General features: G+C 39.9%; 1 protein-coding gene across 1 annotated transcript in view; it reads left to right on the forward strand.

Annotated features, from left to right (window-relative positions):
• Positions 1-10,485, forward strand: part of CRADD (CARD and death domain containing adaptor protein) — a 150,258-nt gene extending 139,773 nt beyond the window's left edge. Inside the window, exon 3 of the mRNA XM_039869054.1 lies at positions 10,050-10,485. Coding sequence (XP_039724988.1) covers positions 10,050-10,351 — 302 coding nt within the window. The 3' untranslated portion in view covers positions 10,352-10,485. The remainder of the gene's footprint in view (positions 1-10,049) is intronic.
• The last annotated feature ends 10,436 nt before the right edge of the window (positions 10,486-20,921 follow it).

The following is a 20,921-nucleotide window of genomic DNA, read 5'->3' on the forward strand; positions in this document are numbered from 1 at the left end:
TTATCCACATGGAATCTGTTATTGTTTATGGTGTGATATGAAAGTCCAGTTTTGTTTTTATCTATATAATCAAGTAGTTTTCCCCAGTTTGGAGAAAGTCTCTCCTTTCCCCATTATGAAATTATAATTATTACAAGAATTGTCAACATTATGTTATAATAGTGTCATCCTTCTCAACCCGAGAATGACTCTCCATTTATTATTATTTCACTTTATGTGTTCTAAGAAAGGCTTAAATTTTTCCCATAGAGCTCTTTTGTGATCTTTGCATAATTTAATTTCTAGATCCCTTATGATTTTCATTGCTTATTTTATTTTTTCTTATATCTTATATTTGATATTGCTAGAATATAGAAATGCTATTTTACTTACTTTTTGTTTTAAGTTGATCTTTTATCTGGAAATTTTGTTTAACTCTCTTATTTGTTTTAGCGGATTATCTACTGATCCTGGTCTTTTTCTATATATTAGATCATATAGTCTGAATATAGTGTTAGTTTCATCTCTTCTCTTCAAATGCTTATACCTAATTTCTTTTTCGTTCTTTATAATATTGGTCAGGATTTCCCTCCACTACTGTGTTCAACAGTAATGATGATAGTGGGTATTCTTATCTTGTTCTCATTCTTAAAAGGAATACATTTTAAAGTTCTCCATTAAATAAAATGCTTATAGAAGGCTTTTACAATCTTTGCCAAGTTAAAAATGTTCCCCATATTCCTAATTTTTAAAGAAATCTTTTTTAAAAAATCATAAATAGCTGTTAAATTTTATCAAATACTTTTTTGCATCTATTAAGATAATGACCTTTCTCTTTAGACTATTGCTATGTTGAATTAATTGATAGATTTTTATAATGTTGAAATTATTGAAATCTTGGGATAAGTTCTACTTGTTCACCATCTATTATTTTAAATAGGGGTTTTTTTTTTTTTACACAATTCATTAATATTTAGAATTTTTGCATCAAAAAGCATAACCAAATGAGCCTGTGATTTTTCTTTGTATTTTCTTTGTCCTATTCGGAATAAAAAGTATAGTAGCCTAACACAATGGACTAAAGTTTTTGTTCTTTTTCTATGTTCTGGAAAAACTTAAATAAAATAGGAAATTAAATATCCCATGAACATTTGGTAGAGCTCACCTGTAAAACCATGTGGGCCTAGGACTCTTTAGCAAGAGTGGGCTTTGACTGCCATTATACTTTGGTCCGTTCAAGTTTTCTATTCTTTCCTGCACCAATTTTGACATTTTATATATTCTCAGTAAGGTATCACTTCATCTAGATTTTTAAAATTTATTGGTATACTTATGAGTGCTTATAGATTACTGCTCAGCACATTTTCACTTTTCCTAACCTGTGAGATTTAATTCTCTGTCCTATTAGTCCTGAATTTGGCCCCATATTCTGCTTTGTTCAATGGAACATTACTGGATTTGACCTGAGCAGAAGCCTTAAATGTTAGCCTTTCACTCCTAAAAAATGGCTTCACTAGAAGGGAAAATCTCTTAGCTTAACTTTTTTGAGAGTCGAGCAAACCGGAAGCATGTGACTCTTCCATCAGTGGCGTGGCTAGCTGCAGCAGTGAGTTGGGGAGGCTGGTATATTACCAGGCTTTCCAAAGGAATGTGTATAGTTTTTTAAAGTGCTACCCCATGTCCAGCTGAGTCACTTAGAAAGAATGTATATGTGAATTCTCTAGTTAACATCTCCAGCTATATCATAGAATAACAGAAGTTCAAAAGCAGTTTTATAGTTATAAAAACCTTTCTGTTTTTCTAGACCCCCGACTGCAGATTTATCTGACTCTCCTAGCAGCTATTTACATGTCCATTGTGCCTCTCCTTTACTCCATGGTCTTCAGTCTCTGAACTGTGCTCTTGAACCCTGTACGGTTCCTCTCCTCAGGTCACCATTAAGGTAGCCACATTTCATAGGATACAGGACACTGGGCCTGTGGACTCTGCTTCACTCAGAGAACCCACACCAGCCAACACAAATGAGGGAGTGCTGTCTACACGGAGATTTGTTGGGTGATTCAGAAACTTGATTTGGAGGAACTTTTTGTTTTAAAAATATGGTCAATACATTGTCTTCCATTTTGCACTCAGCAAGGGGCTAAGGTTTGGAAAAGGAAGGCGCACAAGTAGAAGTCTCTGCCCATAAGGAGTTGTGTGAATCTTTAGACCTGACTCTAAATGCAGCAGGAACTGGAAAGCAGACTTTTAGGTTTGAGGCGAGAGCAGCTATTGATAAGTATGAGTGAAGGAAGAAGAGATAGTTGGAGAAGGAGAGGGAATACTGTGCAGCTTTCATTCATGTAGTAACCTCAAAGATGGGGAAATGGAGGGGTAGGAGGGTAAATAGGTAGATGGGGGATGTGGGGAGTGGGAGTGTTCATCCCTTCAAATGGATCCTTCATTGTGACAAATGGGTTTGTCAGAGAATGTTGATCCTTTTGAAACATGTGAGTTTCAACTTCAGTGAGAATGTGATTAAAGAGTTGCATGAAAGATTTAGGATCTATATAAGGGAGAACATTTTGTCAGTATCGAAAGGATTTAACTGCCTGCTTAGGATTTTAAAATCTAGGTTGGATATTCTTGTGTCACAGTATCTGGTGGTTCTTAACCAGGGGTATCACTGCCTCACCTGGACATGTGTGCTCAGGTCGGGCTAGGGATGTTACTACCACTTCAGAAGTGCATGTCATTAATGCTAAAGTCTCTGCAATTCTCTGGGGACAGCCCCACACAATGGAGTGTCCTGTCTGAAACATCAGTGGTGCCCTTGTTGAGAAACACTGGACTTCCCAAACTTCAGTCATTTGAGTTCTACTTATATAATTTTTGCCATGTCTTTGTACCACCTGTGCCACTAATTTAATGCTTTTATTTAAATTTACTTTTTATTTTTAAATTTGTTTTTCTTTTTATTTACTTTTTTGTCATTCTATATCTGCTTTTCATTTACTTTTTACTTATCTTACTCCTTGCAATCATGAGTTTGAAATGCTATTTATACTTTTCTAGTTGTGTTAAAATAGATGCCTGACTATTCTAATACAGAATGTTCATCCCTGTACCGCCTGACATTATCTTGCACACCACTCGCGGTATGCACATCAAGCTTTGAGAAACAGTGGCCAGATCACAGAGGATTAATTTATCGCTTGAACTGGTTTTATGTAGTATTTTTTAGGGAGTTAACACTAAAGCCTTAGGACTCTTTTTAAGTTACCTCATGTTCAGCAGAATTCACAAGCTAGAAGGGCCTCATAAAGATGCTTTTCCAGATAGAGGACAAAAGGCACAAACAGCTGTTACTGTCCCCTTATGTGTATAAGCTCTCCTTGGAAGGGCCTGATTTGCTTTCGGCTGGTTGTGCTTCTGTGCCAGTTATCTTTGCTCCAGCCTGTGTCCACAGACTCTTGGCCATCTCCCAGTTATGTGGAAGTATTCACAAGGAATATGTGACCCTGAAAGTGTGGAAGAATGAGAGCAAATACTGTCTTCACTTCCAATAGTTGGCTAAAAGCATATGTTGCATTAATAGTTGGCCAGTAGTCAGAATGATGACAGAGTGTAGCAGAATCACAGATGCTCTCTCTCCAACACCCAATGAGCTGAACCAAAAAGCAGTTAAAACAAAAACATTTGTCAGCAGCAACTAGACTAACAAAAAAACTGATCACAGCTTTAGGCCATGTACTTTGAAAAGTGGCAAGCAAAGAAGAAAATACCCCACCCTGACCCCTCAGAAACCATACTGGGAAAGGAAGGCCAGGAGATAAAATCCTGGGGATTCATACTAATACAGATAAGTTTGGAAAGAAGCTGGCTGAAGAGGTGAGTAGATAGCCTCCGTAAATGCCAGGAATCACCCTAAGCAGAGGCAGGAAGGCAATCCAGAGCAGGCCATCTCCCAGTCTCAGTGCTGAGTTACAGGAAAGAGACCATAGGAGTCAGTGCACCCTGGCTCGGCAGAGCACAATCTGGTATGATATTTAATTAGTTTCCAAAAGAGAGGGCAGAGTGGACAGCCCCCAGCAAAGGCAGGGCTGCTGAATCCTAGCTCTCCTCCATGGCAGAACACTGCACAGAAAGCAACAGCCTACATCGCATTGTAGCTCAGGAGAGAAAGATAACTGGTCTCTTATAAAGTGAGCAGAGTGTCAAGGATACATCAGCTCATTATAAGAGAGCAAACAGAAGTTTTGGACAGACGTAATCACATTAAGTATGTGCAAGATGAAGATAAGTGTCATGACAACTATGTGAAAATGCTACAGCAGAAGAATAAAAGAAAAGAACATGGCTTGCAAAAAACAAACATATAGCCAACCTGGTCTGAGAGAAAACACAGTCCAAGAAAACTCAATCTCACAAGTGTTTCACGTTGTAGAAAAGCTCGGTAAAATTTCAGAAGAAATAAAAAGTCAATGTAATTATGATAAAATGAGATTCTTTAAACATTTTTATTTTTAATTGTGATAAAATATACATAGCATAAAATTTGCCATCTTTTCTATTTTTAAGTGTACAGTTCAGTGTGTAAAGTACGTTTACATTGCTGTACAACCAACCTCCACAACTCTTTTCATCTTGTAAAACTGAAACTCTGTACCCATTAAACCAGCTGTCCCCAACCTTTTTGGCACCAGGGACTGGTTCTCCTATAATAATCTTCCATATCTTGGCTATTATGCATGATGCTACAAAGAACATAGGGATGCATATGTCTTTTCAAATTAATGTTTTGGGTTTCTTCAGATAAATTCCCAGAAGTTGATTTGCTCGGTCCTTCTTTGTCTCTTGTTATATTTGTTTCAAAGTCCATTTTGCCTGATGTAAGTATTGCTACCCCAGCTTTTTTTTCATTTCCATTTGCATGAAATATCTCTTTTCATTCCTTTACTTTCAGTCTATATCTTTCGATCAGAAGTAGTTCTCTCGTAGGCAGCATATGTATGGATTTTGTTTTCTACTCCATTCAGCCACCCTATGTGTTTTGATTAGAGCATTTAATCCACTTACATTTAAAGTAATTATTGATAGGTATGTAGTCATTGCTATTTTATTATTCATATTTTGCTCTTTTTACTTGTTTCTTTTTAAAGAAGTCTCTTTAACATTTCTTGTAATACTAATCTGATGGTAATGAACTTTAGTTTTTTCTTGTCTGGCAAGCTCTTTATCTCTGCTTTGATTCTAAATGATAGCTTTGCTGAGTAATCTTGGTTGCAGGTTTTTACTTTACATCACTTTGAATATATATGTGACAACCCCTGCAAAGTTTGCAAAGTTTCTGTTGAAAAGTCGGCTGACAGTCTTATGGAAGCTCCCTTGTAGGTAACTAGATGCTTTTCTCTTGCTGCATTTAAGATTCTCTCTTTGTCTTTACCTTTGGAACTTTAATTATGATGTGTCTTGGTGTGAGCTTCTTGGGGTTCATCTTCTTTGGGACTCTGCATTTCCACTGGATTTCTATGTCTGTTTCCTTTGCCAGGTTAGGGAAGTTTTCAGTCATTACACCTTTCAATTCCTTGCTGTCTCTCTTCTTGTGGTACCCCAATGATGTGACTGTCGGTACACTTGATGTTGTCTTAGAGGTCCCTTAAACTGTCCTTATTTTTTAAATTCTTTTTTCTTTTTGCTCTTCTCATTGGGTGTTTTCTGTTACCTTGTCATACAAATCACTGATTTGGTCTCCCATTTCATCTAATCTACTGTCGATTCCCTCTGATGTATTCTTCATTTCAGTTATTGTAGTCTTCATTTCTGACTGGTTCGTTTTTATGTTTTCCATTTCTATTTTTATGTTTCCTATCTCTTTGTTGAAGTTCTCATTGAATTCATCTACTTTTCCTCTAAGTTCACTGAACATCCTTATAACTAGTATTTTGAATTCTGCATCTGGTAGATTGCTTGTCTCCATTTTGTTTAGTTCTTTTTCTAGAGTTTCGTTCTGTTCTTTCATCTGGGACATGTTTCCTTGTCTCCTTATTTTAACCGACTCCCTGTGTTTGTTTTTATGTATTAGGTACATCTGCTATGTCTCCCGTTCTTGGTGGAGTAGACTTATGTAGTTTATGTCTTGTGGGGCCCAGTGGCACAGTCTGTCTGTTCACCTGAGCTGAGAGCTCCAAGTGTGTCCCTTGTGTGGGTTGTGTGTGCCCTTCTGTTATTGTCGAGCCTTAAGGGCTGTTGGCACATTGGTGGGAGAGATTGACCCTCAGGCTTATTGGCTATGAGGAATTGCTGTGACTACATTGGATATTGTGTGGGGGCCGACCCCATGGAGCAGTATTCACTTTATTGGGGCTCTGGTTCTTGCTGAGTCCACTATTTGGATGTGTCATTTGTGGAACTAATTGGGTGGTGCTCTCGTGTAGTCTGAAGCCAACCACTGGGTATGTTGGTTCTAGGATCTTTTGGGAGGGGCTCTGATGTGGGCCAAGGCCAGCCACTGCAAGTGCCTGTGCCTAGTCCAGGGCCACCTAGTAGTAGTTACAAAGTGATTTGCAAATGGTTGCCACTTGTGCTGTGCTTAGAGGCACATGGGGGAGGCTAAGCTCTGAAATGAGGCCAGCTGCCACTAGGGCCTGGCTTGGGTCATGCTGAGGCCAGACGCTGCTTGTTTTGGGTATGTGAACCTTTGAGAGATTTTAGGAAAGTCCACAGTACAAGCTTAGACAGGCCATTTTAATGGAAGCAACTTGGGCAGGCCTGTGATTTGGGTGGGACAAGGTTTCAGAGAATCACCAGGACAGGATGGAGATTCAGACTTATTGCCCACCTGTACCTGCAGACTGTGTGGTAGATGGGCTCAATAAAGAAACTATGGTGTCTACCAGCACTGCTTTCTGGGAGAAAACTGCCCCTCTAGCCCTTGCCCCAAAGCCAGACAATTCAGTTTCTGTCCTTAATGTCCCTGGCACTTTTCAAGCTGCTGCCCAGTGGTGGAGCTCAGAGCAAGTGAGTTCGTCAGCGCGTAAGTCCACGTGTGGGCCCTTTAGGAGAAACACCTGGGGCTCCAGCAGCCCTCTGTCTCACTCAGCCACAATCCCCACCAGTTTTCACAGCCAGATGTGGGACTGCTCTTGCTGGCACTAGAACCATGGGCTGGGAAGCCTGGTGTGAGGTTGGGACCCCTTGCATCTCAGAGGGAACCTCTGCAGCCAAGATATCTCTCACCTTTCTTAACCACCACACTGTGGTTGTGGGACCAGCCTGTTTCATGTATTCACCCCTCCTACTAGTCTCAACATGGCTTCTTTATATCCTTAGTTTTAGGACTCCTGTTCAGCTAGTCTTTGGCCAGTTCACAATGATGATCGTATTATAGTTTAGTTGTAATTTTGATGTGGTCATGGTAGGAGGTGAGCATAGTGTTTACTTATTCTGTCATTTTAACCAGAAGTCTACTTTCTGTTTTTTTGATAGTAGCCATCCTAATGAGTGTGAGGTGGAATGGGATTTTTAAGAGATAGATTGAAGAGCCAAGAAAAGAAATTGAGAACAAAAACACAGTACAATATTTGAACCAAAGAAAAATCAAATCAAATCAAAATCTAACAGAGGTAACTGAAAATCAAGGGAGTGGCATGAGGAAAGGGCATGAGAGGAACATAGGGAGTTAAAGCAATAAGAGAGAAAATGCCGTGGAGGATAGGCAAAACCATATAGCAGATGAAGCAGAAAAAGAATGCAAAAGTATGACACGAGAAGATTTTTTTGAAAGGAAGAACTAAATCTTTGATCAGAAGGTCATGACACATGCCTGGAAAAGCAGATGGATGACCAAGCTATACCCTGGTCTAAAGTTTTAGTACTATAAACAGCAGACAGAAAAAGCAAATTATACAAAATAGGATGATCGAGTTGGTATCAGAATTCTCCATACCAGTGTTCTCTACCATGAAATATGAGCGAGGTCTATGAACTTATAAGAGGAATAAAAGTATTTAAATGATATAAAATTATATTCATAATTTAAAAGTATATTAAAATAATGTAATATAAAATTGTTTTTAAAGACTCAAAGCAAAAAAGCAGACTCAAGAATGGAAACCCATGATTAAAAAAAAGTAATAACAAAATACACTAGTGAACATTCAAACCATTATAATGTAGTTTTAAGACCAAACAACTTCTGGGAGGGTTATTGTTACAGAAGCATGTTAATGTTGTACACCTGGCAAAATAGAAACGATACAGGCAACAAAATTCAGGAGGTACGAGGAAAGGGAAAGGAAATATAAAATGTTCATTGTAGAATATTAATATAAGAACGCACAGTTTAGCTCTTAAATTTTCATAAAGTTTTTTCTCAGCATTAAATTGCATGTGTGTGTATGTGTGTATGTTTCAAGTATTTAACCGCAGGTCAGAAAGCCATTTAGTTTTACTTATTTTTCTTCTGTTATACATGAACAAAATTAAATAACTCTTAGAAAAAGCTGTTATATTATTCTTCTAACAGTATATGTTCATAAAGTCATGTTCAAAATGGTGTATTGGATTTGTTTTCTTTTTTGTACTTCTTTGTGTTGCTTGAATTTTTTTAATGAGCCCATATTTTTATACAAGTCATGAAATCATTACTGTTAATATAAAATATTGGTCGGTAGTATCATCATTATGCTAATTGCTTCTTAGTCATTTAAAAAAAGTTACAATCTTGACAAACATCAGAAAAAGTCCTTGACAATAATTTTACAACTCATGTCTTAGGCATTAGCAACTGCCTAGAGGCCAAAGGCACGTGCAGTGGAACACATCAGCTATTCTAATAGGATGCCTTTAGCCTTCTTACTGAATTCATAAATCAGAACAGTTGGTGAGTGTGAAATGGGATTGACCTGAATTCCTGTGATACTGGTGACAGAAAGTGTAGTGCAATGTGCTATCGTACAAATGTCTAAACCAGGAATGTGAAGACCTCACTTCTAGTCCTAGCCTGACCAGTAACCAGCACCATAATTTAGGATATTTGGAGTCCTTCTTAATCTCTGCACTTTGCCGTAGTGAATTTCTTTCAGTCCCTTGAACATGCCATGTTATTCTCCCTCAGGGCTCTTGCACGTGCATAGGATGTTCTTTCTGCACAGGGTGCACTCTTTTCCCATCCCTTCACGGGCCTCCTTCTCCTGTTCAGGGCTTAGCTTTAACCTCCTTCCTCTGGAAGACCTGCTGCATAACTGATGGCACTTCTCATTGGATTTGCTGGGGACATATATAATCACTTACTCAAGTTCAAGCTTCCTCAAAAAAAACAGCTTCTGGGAGACTGAAATCCAGGTTAGGGCTGCAAGGTCAGGTTCCCTCATTGCCCCTCCCCAGCACATGCTTTCTCTTCCTCCGCTGGGTTTTGCGAGGATGGTAACTCTCCTCTTGTGGCCTGTGCTGGAACAATGAACTCGGCTGTCCTCTCTACCTGCTACCTCATGGCTTCTAAGATTTGTTTTCCTCAGCGGGCCTCTTAGCTCCTGTTTCTTTTAGAAACTGCAGCTTTTCTTGGTGATATTCAAGTTTATCAGGAGAGAGTAGTTGTTCTGTTTAGCATGTTACTCTCTAGCACTAGCCATTCCTGCAGGAGAGAGTGTCACTCCTGCACCCACGGGCTAGTGCCAGGGGAAACTGGGGCCCAAATTCTCCAGAACCCTTGCCTGGCCTCTCTGGCAAAAGAGATGGAAGTGAAAAAAGCACGTTACAAAGCAGTACGTACAATGTAATTTTAAATCTATGTTTTATATATAAAAAACTGAAAGGAAATAGATAAAATTGTTATAAATTGGTTTCTCTGATGGGATTTCTAGTTATTTTTTCTTACTTTCAAATTTTCTATAATAAACATTTTTATAAATGCTGACTGTTATTTCATAAGCCCCTATATATGGCTTCATACTGAGCAGCCCCACGAGACGACTAGGAAAAGCCGACCCCTGACATTCAGAAGTGGATGTCATTCTCCCTACAATTTTCATTCTGCACTCGTCGGAAGTTTTTGCTTGCTCTTTTCACCTTGGTGCCTTTCTCCTCCCCAGATGACCGGATGACTGGAATCCCCCCGCATATCCTCAACAGCTCCCCGTCAGACCGGCAGATTAACCAGCTGGCCCAGAGGCTGGGCCCAGAGTGGGAGCCCGTGGTGCTGTCTCTGGGACTATCCCAGACTGATATCTACCGCTGTAAGGCCAACCACCCCCACAACGTGCAGTCGCAGATGGTGGAGGCCTTCATCCGCTGGAGACAACGCTATGGGAAGGAGGCCACATTCCAGAGGTTACACAGGGGCCTCCAGGCCATGGAGGTGGACCCCTCAGTGCTCCAGCATATGATGAAATGATGATGCCTCCATCAACCCACTGGGGAGTGCATCCCTAAGTCATATGTGCCCAGGGCAGGTAGTTCTTCAGTGAAAGAGAGAGAGAGAGAGAGAGAGAGAGAGAGAGAGAGAGAGAGAGAGAGAGAGGAGAGAGAGTGTGTGTGTGTGTGTGTGTGTGAATATTTTTAATGATCCTCAGATCATTAAAAAGAGAGAAAAAGGAGAAAATAGAATTTCCAGTCAACATTACCTGAAAGGCCAGATTACTCAGATCTTCTACATTGGCCTGACACTTCATTGTTTTCAATTGCTAGAAGATTGCATTGTTTTGATTGCTCAGGTTTTAATTGTGTGGTTGTCTTTTTAATAGGTTGGTAAATCATACTGACTCAAAAAAAATTCTGTATGATCACATTACATGCAGGTGTCCATTACATAAAACATCCACTTTTATGTTTCCTGGGAACTGAACTATGGACTTTGCTATTAATAATGATGATGATAATAAAAATGAATTACTATATATAATGTGGCCCTTTCATGAGAAAGTATTATTTGTTTGTTTTTCTCATTCTTGTATTGAACAGATTAAGAGTATAAAATTACAGTAGTTGTTTCTTTGGAACAGAATTGATAGTATAGGAAAACGGTTACTTTCTTCAGGCAGGGTGTCAGGACACTAAAGCTCCCTGCAAAGACCAGTTCAAGTACCAGCATGTGTACCTGAGCCCTTCATCTTTAAAGGATTGCTTAAGAAAATCCTGGGCCACTTATTTAAAGGGTTTAGTTAGTTTGGGGGACCAGAGGGGATTTGGTCTTTCCATTGAGGCCCTAATGACTGAAGTGTTATGCTCTTAAGGAGTATAATTTAGTCCTCTGTTCTTTTATTAATAACACATGGTATTTGTCAAATGCCTTACTGTTTTCAAGGATTTTCATGTTTGTGATCTCATTTAGACCTCACAAAAATCCTGTGAAGTATTTGGCAAGGGAGGATAGCCTCCTTCTATAGCAAGATTAAGTGATTTGCCTGGGTGAATGAGCTAGAATGTGTACTTTGGGGCACTGCTCTAGTGTGCTCTTTCCAACTGCTCCTTGCTGCTTTTCCTCCACACTCTTAAATGCTCATTGAAGAAGTTTGAGTCCTGCCCTCCTCCTGTTAGAGGGATTGTGTTGGATAAGTTACTTCACTTTTCTAAGCCACTCAGTTTCCTCCTTCGTAGAATCACCACCTCCAAGATAAAAGGAATAGTGTCTGCTTACAGCTTATCTAGTTCTCAGCCAATAGTCACCTCTTGGGAAATGGCCACTGTTAAGTTGTTGCTGTGACGTGGCTGAACCTGAGTGCAGTTCACAGACAAAGCTGAATAGTGGCTAAAGCTGAGGGCACTGTGCTGTTACTGTGCTTCTTGCTAAGCTTTAAAATGTGATATGATTTTGTTAACTTTACAATGGTTTCAATCAAGAAAGGGACAGGTGAATACTCTCGATTTGTGATCTGACCTTCTGAATAATCAGAGAATCTATTTCCTAATTCTAATTTAACTCAAGATTTATCCATGTCAGGGTCAAGTATAGAGAGCGATATACTTTTTTTCTTCTTGCTAATTGGTATTTCTTCAAATTGCTGTAATAAACATGTACTATTTTTGTACTGAGAAAATTTAATAAAATTTAGTTTTTAAAAAGCATAGAGGCAAACTCATGCATGTGCATGCACATACATATGTACACACATACATACACACCCCAAACCAAAGTAGATAGAGCAAGACTTTTAAAATCTTTTTTTTCAAATGCTCGGTCACATCATTGCACTCCTTCAGAATTTTATTGGGGCTAGGCAGTCTCTGGAATTGTAGAATCTTCTCCCATATGAAAACACGTGGGTTCCTTGCAGGCACAATACCTACCTGATTCTCTTGAGTGGTAGGCGGATGTCATGTAGCATCACTCTCTGCAGGCACAGGTAAAAATGAGGCAGTGATCCAGATGCTCTGTTCTTCCATTCTGCAAATCTTCTTCAAGAATATAAGCAGGCCCACCCAGGCACTGCTGCCATTCGACAGGGGAGACTCCCTGCTCATTCAGGTCAAGGCCAGAGCTCTCTCATGGCCCTGGCAGCCCATCATAGGCCACTTTGTCACGAGTTTTCCTTCACTGCCACTTTGTCACGAATTTTCCTTCACAGAAGTTTCTGTGCACGACAGCTTCCTTACAAATGGCAAGAGGATGACCTAACTAATCATCAGACCTAATTCTAAAATGTCATCTAGTCAGACGTGGCAGAGACCAGCTATACTCCCTCATCCATAAATGTAGTGAGAACAAAAGCCAAAGCAACTGTTAGCAAACCCAGGGAGATGAATAACAACATAACAAGTGGAGAGAATTAAAAAGTATAATTTTTTCCCTTTGAAAAACCCTTAGTTAAGTTAGAATTAGGAAATAGATTCTCCAATTATTCAGAAGGTCAGATCACAAATTGGGAGTATTCACCTGTCCCTCTCTTAATTGGAACAATTGTAGAGTTAGTAAAATCACACACTACTCCTATCTTCCAAAGATAACCACTGTTATACCCCACTTCTGATCTCTGTCCTCCAGTTACTTTCTAATGCCAGCATATTCTTTTTATAACAAAAATTGGATTGTATTGTGCATGTTATTTTACAATTGGCTTTTTTTACTTAACATATCTTTTCATGTCATTGAAGATTTTTTTATAGCAGTGATTATCAACGTCCTTTGTGTTTGGAGAACACTTTCAAGTCCTATAATTTGGCAGTATATTTGAAGAAATTAAAAGACTTAGCCTTTAAGTATAACAATGTCTTTCACTGTCAAAAGATGTTTGCCGATCCCTCTTTACAATCATGTCCTTACTTGAGCAGAGCTGTTTACTGCCCCCACTGTGCATGCTCATATCCTCAAAAAGCAAAGCTGAGCACATTCCCATAAATATTCTGAGTTTTTTTCTGACCTTTTTATCACTTTCTTACAGCAAGATGCCCTCTCCACTGCGCTGTGTGATCAACTCAGCTTAGTGTTACAATTTTGAAAGAGTATGTTTTCTGGGTTAGTAAAATTGTACCTATTGATCCAAATTTGGTAACACACCAAATCTGATAGATCTGTGTGTGACTGCTTTCCCTCACCATCCTTTGTAGTGGTGGCATACCATTCTAGTATGTGCCATATGCCACCACTTATTAACCATTTCCCTAGTATATTAGATGGATCTTCAGGTGGATTTTGCTTTTTCTCTCTTATAAACAGCGATATAAAAGAAGTCCTTGTCGTTAAATCTTTACATTCACCAGAGGTTACAGTGAACTGAATTCCTCTTTTGTTCAGCTCCAAACATATTTAAATTTTTCACCAATTAGCTTTTATTGTATAGCAAATCACTCAAGCATGTATTGGCCTAAAATTTAGCTAACAATTCTAGGAGCTTGCTGGACTGTTCTGGTCTCTGCCGACTCAGCTGATCTCTGCTGGGCTCTCCTGCATCTGAGGTGGCCTGGTTAGGGCTGGATGATCTAGATGGCCTTACTCTCCTGTCCAGCAAGTGGCATTTTGTTGCCTGAGCAACAGAGGTATCTAGGTCACACACCTCTACTCATAAAGTTCGCCCCACATTTTTCACTTGACAGTGGTTACAGGGGTCCCATCGGCAGCAAGAAGTCAAGCCTCCGTGTTCAAGTACTTTTCAAGCCTCTGTTTGCATCCCTTTTCCTACCATTCCATTGGCCAAAGTGAGTGCCAGGGCCAGCTTACAGTCAGTATGGGAGGGCTCTACTCACGAGCTTGGAGAGAGGACGGGGAATAACTTGGGTCCATTTTTTACAATATATCACAGCCAGTATTTTAAAATGGAAATTTCTGGGCTCTGTTGAAAAACAGTTTGGCTTCTCTAGATCCCTCTTGTCACATTGCAATAATGGGCAGGCTTATTCCGGTGTGCCACCATCCCCACCAGCTACAGAATGCAGCCCCTTACCTAGCTCTTCTGCCTGCTCAGCCCCAAGAGAGGTTTATGTTTACAGCCTCTAGGCGTATAGCCTCAAAGATTCTTAGGAGAAACTCTGCAAAGTAGAATTGTTCAGTTTAAAGTGACACGTGTTTCTTAAAAACTACTTTGACTTTCTAAAACGTCATAAAAATTATTTTAAAAACAACTTTTGCTGGAGCAAAATATAGGGCGTTGGTTTTAAATGCCAGATTTTAGTGGAAGTTCCTGCTGGAACAAGCGCGCGCGTGCACACACACACACACACACACACACACATATGCACAGACTTAGCTGACTCAGTAGGATGAGTCTATCTGCATCCCTTTCTCTGGGGAATTCCACAGAAGTGGTAGTTTTGGGAAAAACTCTCCCCATCCAGTTATTCAGCAGACACTTACTGAGAATCTACCATAAGCCAGTCACTCTGCGAAGTGAGGAGGCAAAACGATGATCGATAACTACACAGTCCCAGTCCCCCAGGAACCCACCGTTTGGCCAACAAGTCTGACATGGATCTCTGATCATAACATAATCACAACATAACTCAGGTCCATGCCTGAGGACTGAGTCTATGGGAACACGGGAGAAATGATTCATTCTGCTTTCTTCAGAGGTGGGAGGCATGCGGAATACTCACATAAAGCTCTCTCCTCCTGGGTGAGTTACTCCACTTTTCTGTGCCAGTTCTTCCTATGTAAAATGTGTACAATAACGATGCATACCTGTGGTTACAGTGAGGATCTCACATGATAAAAGCTCAGAACAGCGCTTGACACAGAAAAATGTCTTGCTGAATCGTTGCCAGAATTATTTTACTTATCAGAATTTTTCTAATATTCTGCTTTCTACCAGGGTCCTGAGAAGTGTGAGAGTTAGAATCACCTTTTCCCACTGTGATTTGTGGTAGGGAATTATGAAGTGCATGGTCCTTCAGTACTTTTACCAGGACTCTAAAGATAAAGAATATGAATTGGTAGGCACACTTCAGAGCATATTCAGAATTGAGATGGGATTCTGAAGTAACACTTGGCTATCATTAAATGAATTCCTACAGTCATCAAACAAATACTTTCTGATTGTTTTTACACAATCAGCAAGTATTTTGTGAACTACCAGAGATACAAAGATAAATAAGATATAGTCCCTGCCTTGTAGGATATCAGCCTTTGGGGAGATAAGCATAACTAACAGTCAGCAATTATGATACTGTTTGGCCAGCGCAGAGGAGGGAGCAGTTATGTTGGCCACAGAGGAGCTGACACTGTAAGTTCTGTAAGGTTTTGTAAGTTCTGCCCAAATTAGTATGTTGGTCCCTTTTGGGGACATTAATGAATATGGACACCAGAATTCCATTTAATTTATTTTACTTCCAATTTGACAAATGACACTTCTTGCTGTGGGTCCACAAGGAGCCTCTAAGATGCTATCACAAAGCAATTTAGAAACTAAGAGAATCTTACCGATAGACTAAGTGGCCAATATTATCTCATTCTATACAGCAGTAACATTGAAGAGCATATGGTTCATTTCTCCACAATGGAATCAGATCAGGTTTCAGTTTTTAGATATCAGGCATATTTTGGAGTTCTTTGTTCCAGCCCTAACCCTTAGTTCGTCCTCTACGAGACTAACAGATTAAAATTAGATGTCGCTAGCATGCAGGGAATGTTTTTAATGTAATAACTGCCTGTTTAATTCAGGGAACTATAAACAGAGCTTAGAAGAACAGGGATGTCTATCTTGTTGACATTTACTGTTTTTATAGGAAAATTAAAGTCTTACAAAGACACAGTTCAGTGAACTAATTAAGCCTTGTCTGTTGAAATTACGCAGAATATATAATAATTTTGAAAGCTATTGTTAATTCAAAAAGTAGACTATGAAATCCATGAAATAGACCATGAGTACTTAAAAAAAAAAAGAGAGAGAGACTGACTGTCTTCATAATACTCATATATTTCCATTTCGTTTTCAAGTTTCAGCTCCATCCAGTGCTGTTTTTGGTGTAAAATTATATTCTTAATGGGGGATATTTGTGGAAAATATTGTGCTATTGTCTGAAATGCTTGTGCCCCCCCCCCCAATTCAGGTGTTGAAATTCTAACCCCTAAGGTGAGTGTATTAGGAGATAGGACCTTTGCAAAGCGATTAGGTCATAAAGGTGGAGCCCTCATGAAGAGACCCCACAGAGCTCCCCAGCCCCTTCTACCATGTGAGGACACAGTGAGAAGGTCCAGCTATGACTAGAAGAGAGCCTTCACCAGAATATGACCATGTTGGTGCCTAGATCTCGAACTTCCCAGTCTCCAGAACTGTGCAATAACTTTTTGTTATTTATAAGCTGCCTGGTCTGTGGTATTTTGTTATAGCAGCCCAAACAGACTAAAACAATATCAGGTGGGTTGAATTTGACTGAATAATTACTAGTCTTTCTCTTGGTGGCATATAACTTCCCTCTTGTCACCCTCTAGGAGATGGATTGATTTAATCAAGACTTTGCTGATTCTAAGGTCTTTGGTATGACTATTGGCTCTCTGATGATCCTAGGAGAATACTGACTACCTACAAATGAAGTTAAGTCCATTCATAGACTGATGGTGAACTTGGTGCTCCTCATCATGTCATGGCCAAGAATGAGAGAGATTTGTCTAGGGAATATTCCTTTGAAGGCTCAGGATATCTGTAATATCTGTAATAGGTAGCAGTTCTTATCCATTCAGGAGGCATGGATCCCTTAAATAATGTGAAAAAACTGTGGAACCATTCTTTAGAAAAACGTACACGCATGTACACACACACATTCACACGTTCACATTTGGCATTTAATTTTTAGGGGATTTCCAGTACACTTGAATCCAATTTACTCACCCAAAAAACATTGTTTATAGGTTATAAGTAGGACACTGGCACCAGACTTCATTGGCATTTAGGCCTTGACTGGTCTTTTTTGTGTGTGAAAAATATTTGCAGATCTTGTGTCCAACAGAATGGAGCTAAGTGTTTCTTTTGGGTTGCACTAAGATGTAAATCATGGTAGGAAATGCTAACCAGGTATTGGAATAAAGGTAAAGCCATTTGTCTGAACCCTGATCTTTATATGGCTGGTCACAAATCTTCTGCCCTGTGGGAAGGCAGGCCGGGGGCCCTCCTGGATCCACCTCGTGGAAAGGTAAGAGCTTGCAGACATGTAGTGTACAACAATCTCTAGCTTCTAGGAGCTTTTCGCCTCCGCCCCCTCTCTTTAGAACCAAGGATCCTAGCTAGAAAGGGAAGTACTGAGACTTGTTCTAGCACACTGGAGACAATTGACTTCAGGGAGAAATGATACATCTACTTCATACACTTGGAAATTATTTCTGATAATATCTTTTTGTCCAACCGTGTGCTTCAATTAAGTTTCTGTCTGCCCCTGGAAGTAGTCATTATTCCCTGCTCTAAAACTGAGCTCCATGCTGGCTTTCTACTGAGGGAGTAGACCCTTTGGTTGTATATTGTCTATTATCGAGAGTTCTTTGTCATTTACTATTGTCAGCTGCAGATTTTCCAATGGACACTGTCTTTGAGGCTAAAAATAACCCCCTAAACACAAGTCTCCTCTTTATGAAAGTATGAAAGACAAAACACATCAGTCATTATGGATATAATTTTATTCAGGCTGTGGCAATAGAGAGGACATGTATTAGTGGAGATTATCTCAAAGAAAATAAAGGAGGCCTGGGTTTTATAGAGGCAAGTAAATAAAAGACTCACCCCAAATCTTATGGGAACAATGGAGGTAAGTCTTATTTCAAAATATGGAAAGACTAGATTGTCCTTCATGGTGGTTAACTGTTTCTTGGAATACAAAAGGGTGAGGCGATTTCTTAACCAACACGGCTTTCAGGAAGCACAGGGCTCAGATAAAATTTAACATTGTCAAAACTCATATATTCTTTGACTTTTAAGAGCCTAAAGCAAATATGAAAGAAGTTGTTATTGTAAGGTTTGGGGTATGAGATAAAATCAGAATTCTGGCATCTTGACTGCCTGTTCTAGAAAAGACTCTTAAACTGTCTCTTCATTTAATTAGATAAAGGAAAACGAATGGCCTGCATAACCAAAGCTTAATGAAAGGAAAGTAAACAAAGCTGTTATGACTTTCCTAGAGACCTAGAGAGCCCATGGAACAATTTCCAACTCGGGCCAATCATGGAAACTCTTTCTGTAACTTAGAGGAATTAATTCAACATGTATATTTTGAGCTATGTGCCAGGCGTGGCTGTAGGTGCTGGGACTATAGCAGTCAATGCAGCAGTCCAAAATGTCTCCCCTCACGGAGCTCCCTGCTATGGAGAAAAAGATAGCAGCAAAGGGAGAGAGAGCCAAGGGAAGGGATGGTACAATTTTAAGAAGGTCCATCAGAGAAAGCTTCAATTAGAAGGTGACGTAAGTAGAAACCTGAAGGAAGAGGGAGCCATGCTGAGGTCTGAGATAACATTTCAGGTGGAGGGAAGAGTAAAATGTGAAGGCTGACAGGGGAACTTGCCAAATGTTTTCAAAGAAGAGTAAAGAGGTCAGAGTGTCCAGAGTGCAGTGGGCAAGAAGGCAAGTAGTAGGGCTGAGGTCAGAGAGTCGTGGGGAGCAGAGGGTGGAGGGTCTCATAGGTCATTGTAATGACTTTGGCTTTTACTCAGGGTGAAAGGGGAAGCTATTGGATGGTTTGTGCCAGGGGCATGACGTTATCTAACTTATATTTTTAAAGGTTCACTCTAAAGTTTTAAGAGGATCGAAGCAGGAAAACAATGAAGAAGCTATTGCACTACTCTTGAAAGGATGGAGGCTTATATCAAGATGGTCATAGCCAAGTGTAGTAGATATGTGATGTGGTTGGTGCTCAGCTCCCTTCATTAGTGAAAGATTTAGTCCTCCAGCATCTGGGAGGTCCTCAGCTAATAGCCTTTGGCTAACAGTCCTCTTCAAAAATTGCCTCTTCTGAAGAGAGCTGTCTTGCCCAATGGCATTCCCTCTTCCTAGGGCAGCCTATGTCCAATGACTGGTTGTTGAGGGGTATAGAGGCCTGGCCCCTCACCTCAGCTCAGAACAGCTATTTTGGGCCATCTCAGCTTAGAGCCTCTTGTGGAGTCATCTCAGGCCTTCAGTTATGGCTGCATCACAGTCCAACTTCTTCTTCTGCCCAAGCCTGTTTTCTTCCCTTCCAGAGGCATTGATCCCAGGAGGACTCCCTAATAACCTTCCTGCCCCTTCAGCTCCATCTCGGAATCAGCTTCCAGGGGAACACAGCCTGTGACATGAGGTGATAAGCAGTGAATGGTCAGGTTCTGAATATACTTTGAAGGTAGAGCTAAATGGATTTGCTGATGGTTTGGATGTGATGTTGAAAAGAAAAAAAATCAGTGACGAAACACCAAAATATTTGTCCTAAATAAATGGAAGGATGGAGAAAGACCACAGGAAGGGCAGGTTTAGGGGTGGGAGGAAGGTAGGGAATAGGGAATATATTAGAAATAAAAATAAAATGTTAATATTCATGCAGGTAAAAGGTCAAATCCATTTCTAGGAAGTACATTCTTAGCTTCGAACTCCCAACATTATACAGTTTTAGATGGAATCTGCTGTTGCAGACATTTCATTTAATTTGAGGAACATCAATTAATTAAACATAGAAAATGTGAATACATGTGTTCAATCATTACCCAGTGGTTACTGATTCATAGAGACACAGAGAATCTAAGTCATTTTATAAGGGAACAAGCCAGGCATTGACCCACCTACCAGGTTATGTGTCAAGAAGTGTTTTTTCTACAAGGTCCTTATAATGCATAGTACAGTAACAGGCTCCCATAAGAGGTTAAAAAAAAAAGCAAAGCTGCTTCCAGACTGCATATATCACACAACTCAGACAATAATCTCAAGGCAACATGGATGCCATCGCAATGACATGACACCACATGGTTTGGTACAGTTCTGAAAAAATTCACGGTAAAGAGAAACAGTAGTTAGGACTTGACTCTTGAGCTGGGGTGTGACAGAAGCACAGAGTAGGTAGAAAGGCTGGGAAAGGGTGCTTCTCGAGGAAGGAGGAAGGGGAGAAAAGGCCCAGAAGTGGGGATGGATAAGATAAATACTAGGAACAGCTGTGATGGGTGTGTCTCACAAGCAAATTATATCTCTTGGGTAAAGTGAGACAAGTTTTAAAAACCAGGCCAAGAGTTTGGATTTCACCTTTGAGATTACCAAGTGAGCAGAAGAAATCTTCTCAAACCCTTTAAGGTACCGATGTGCACTGTGAATCTCCAAAATGGAAGTGTATAGTATTTCCAATGTCAACTTATTTGACATTGGAAGATTTTTCCATGATACCACCTATTAACATCTTTGGAAAGATTTGTTCTACAGACGCAGTGAGGCAGAGGACACTCAACCTTGGAATGTGCCTGGGAAAATGAGGGGCTCAAAGGTACCAAAAATAACTAAGGTTTTTAACGGGCATGAACAGTATCATGGATGATGTACAAACAACATTAATTTATTCTCATCCTCTCACAATTCATCTTCACCATTAACAGCACATTATGG

This window comes from Pteropus medius, unplaced genomic scaffold (genome assembly GCF_902729225.1).
Source record: "Pteropus medius unplaced genomic scaffold, Ma_sr-lr_union100, whole genome shotgun sequence".
Classification (NCBI taxonomy): Eukaryota; Metazoa; Chordata; class Mammalia; order Chiroptera; family Pteropodidae; genus Pteropus; species Pteropus medius.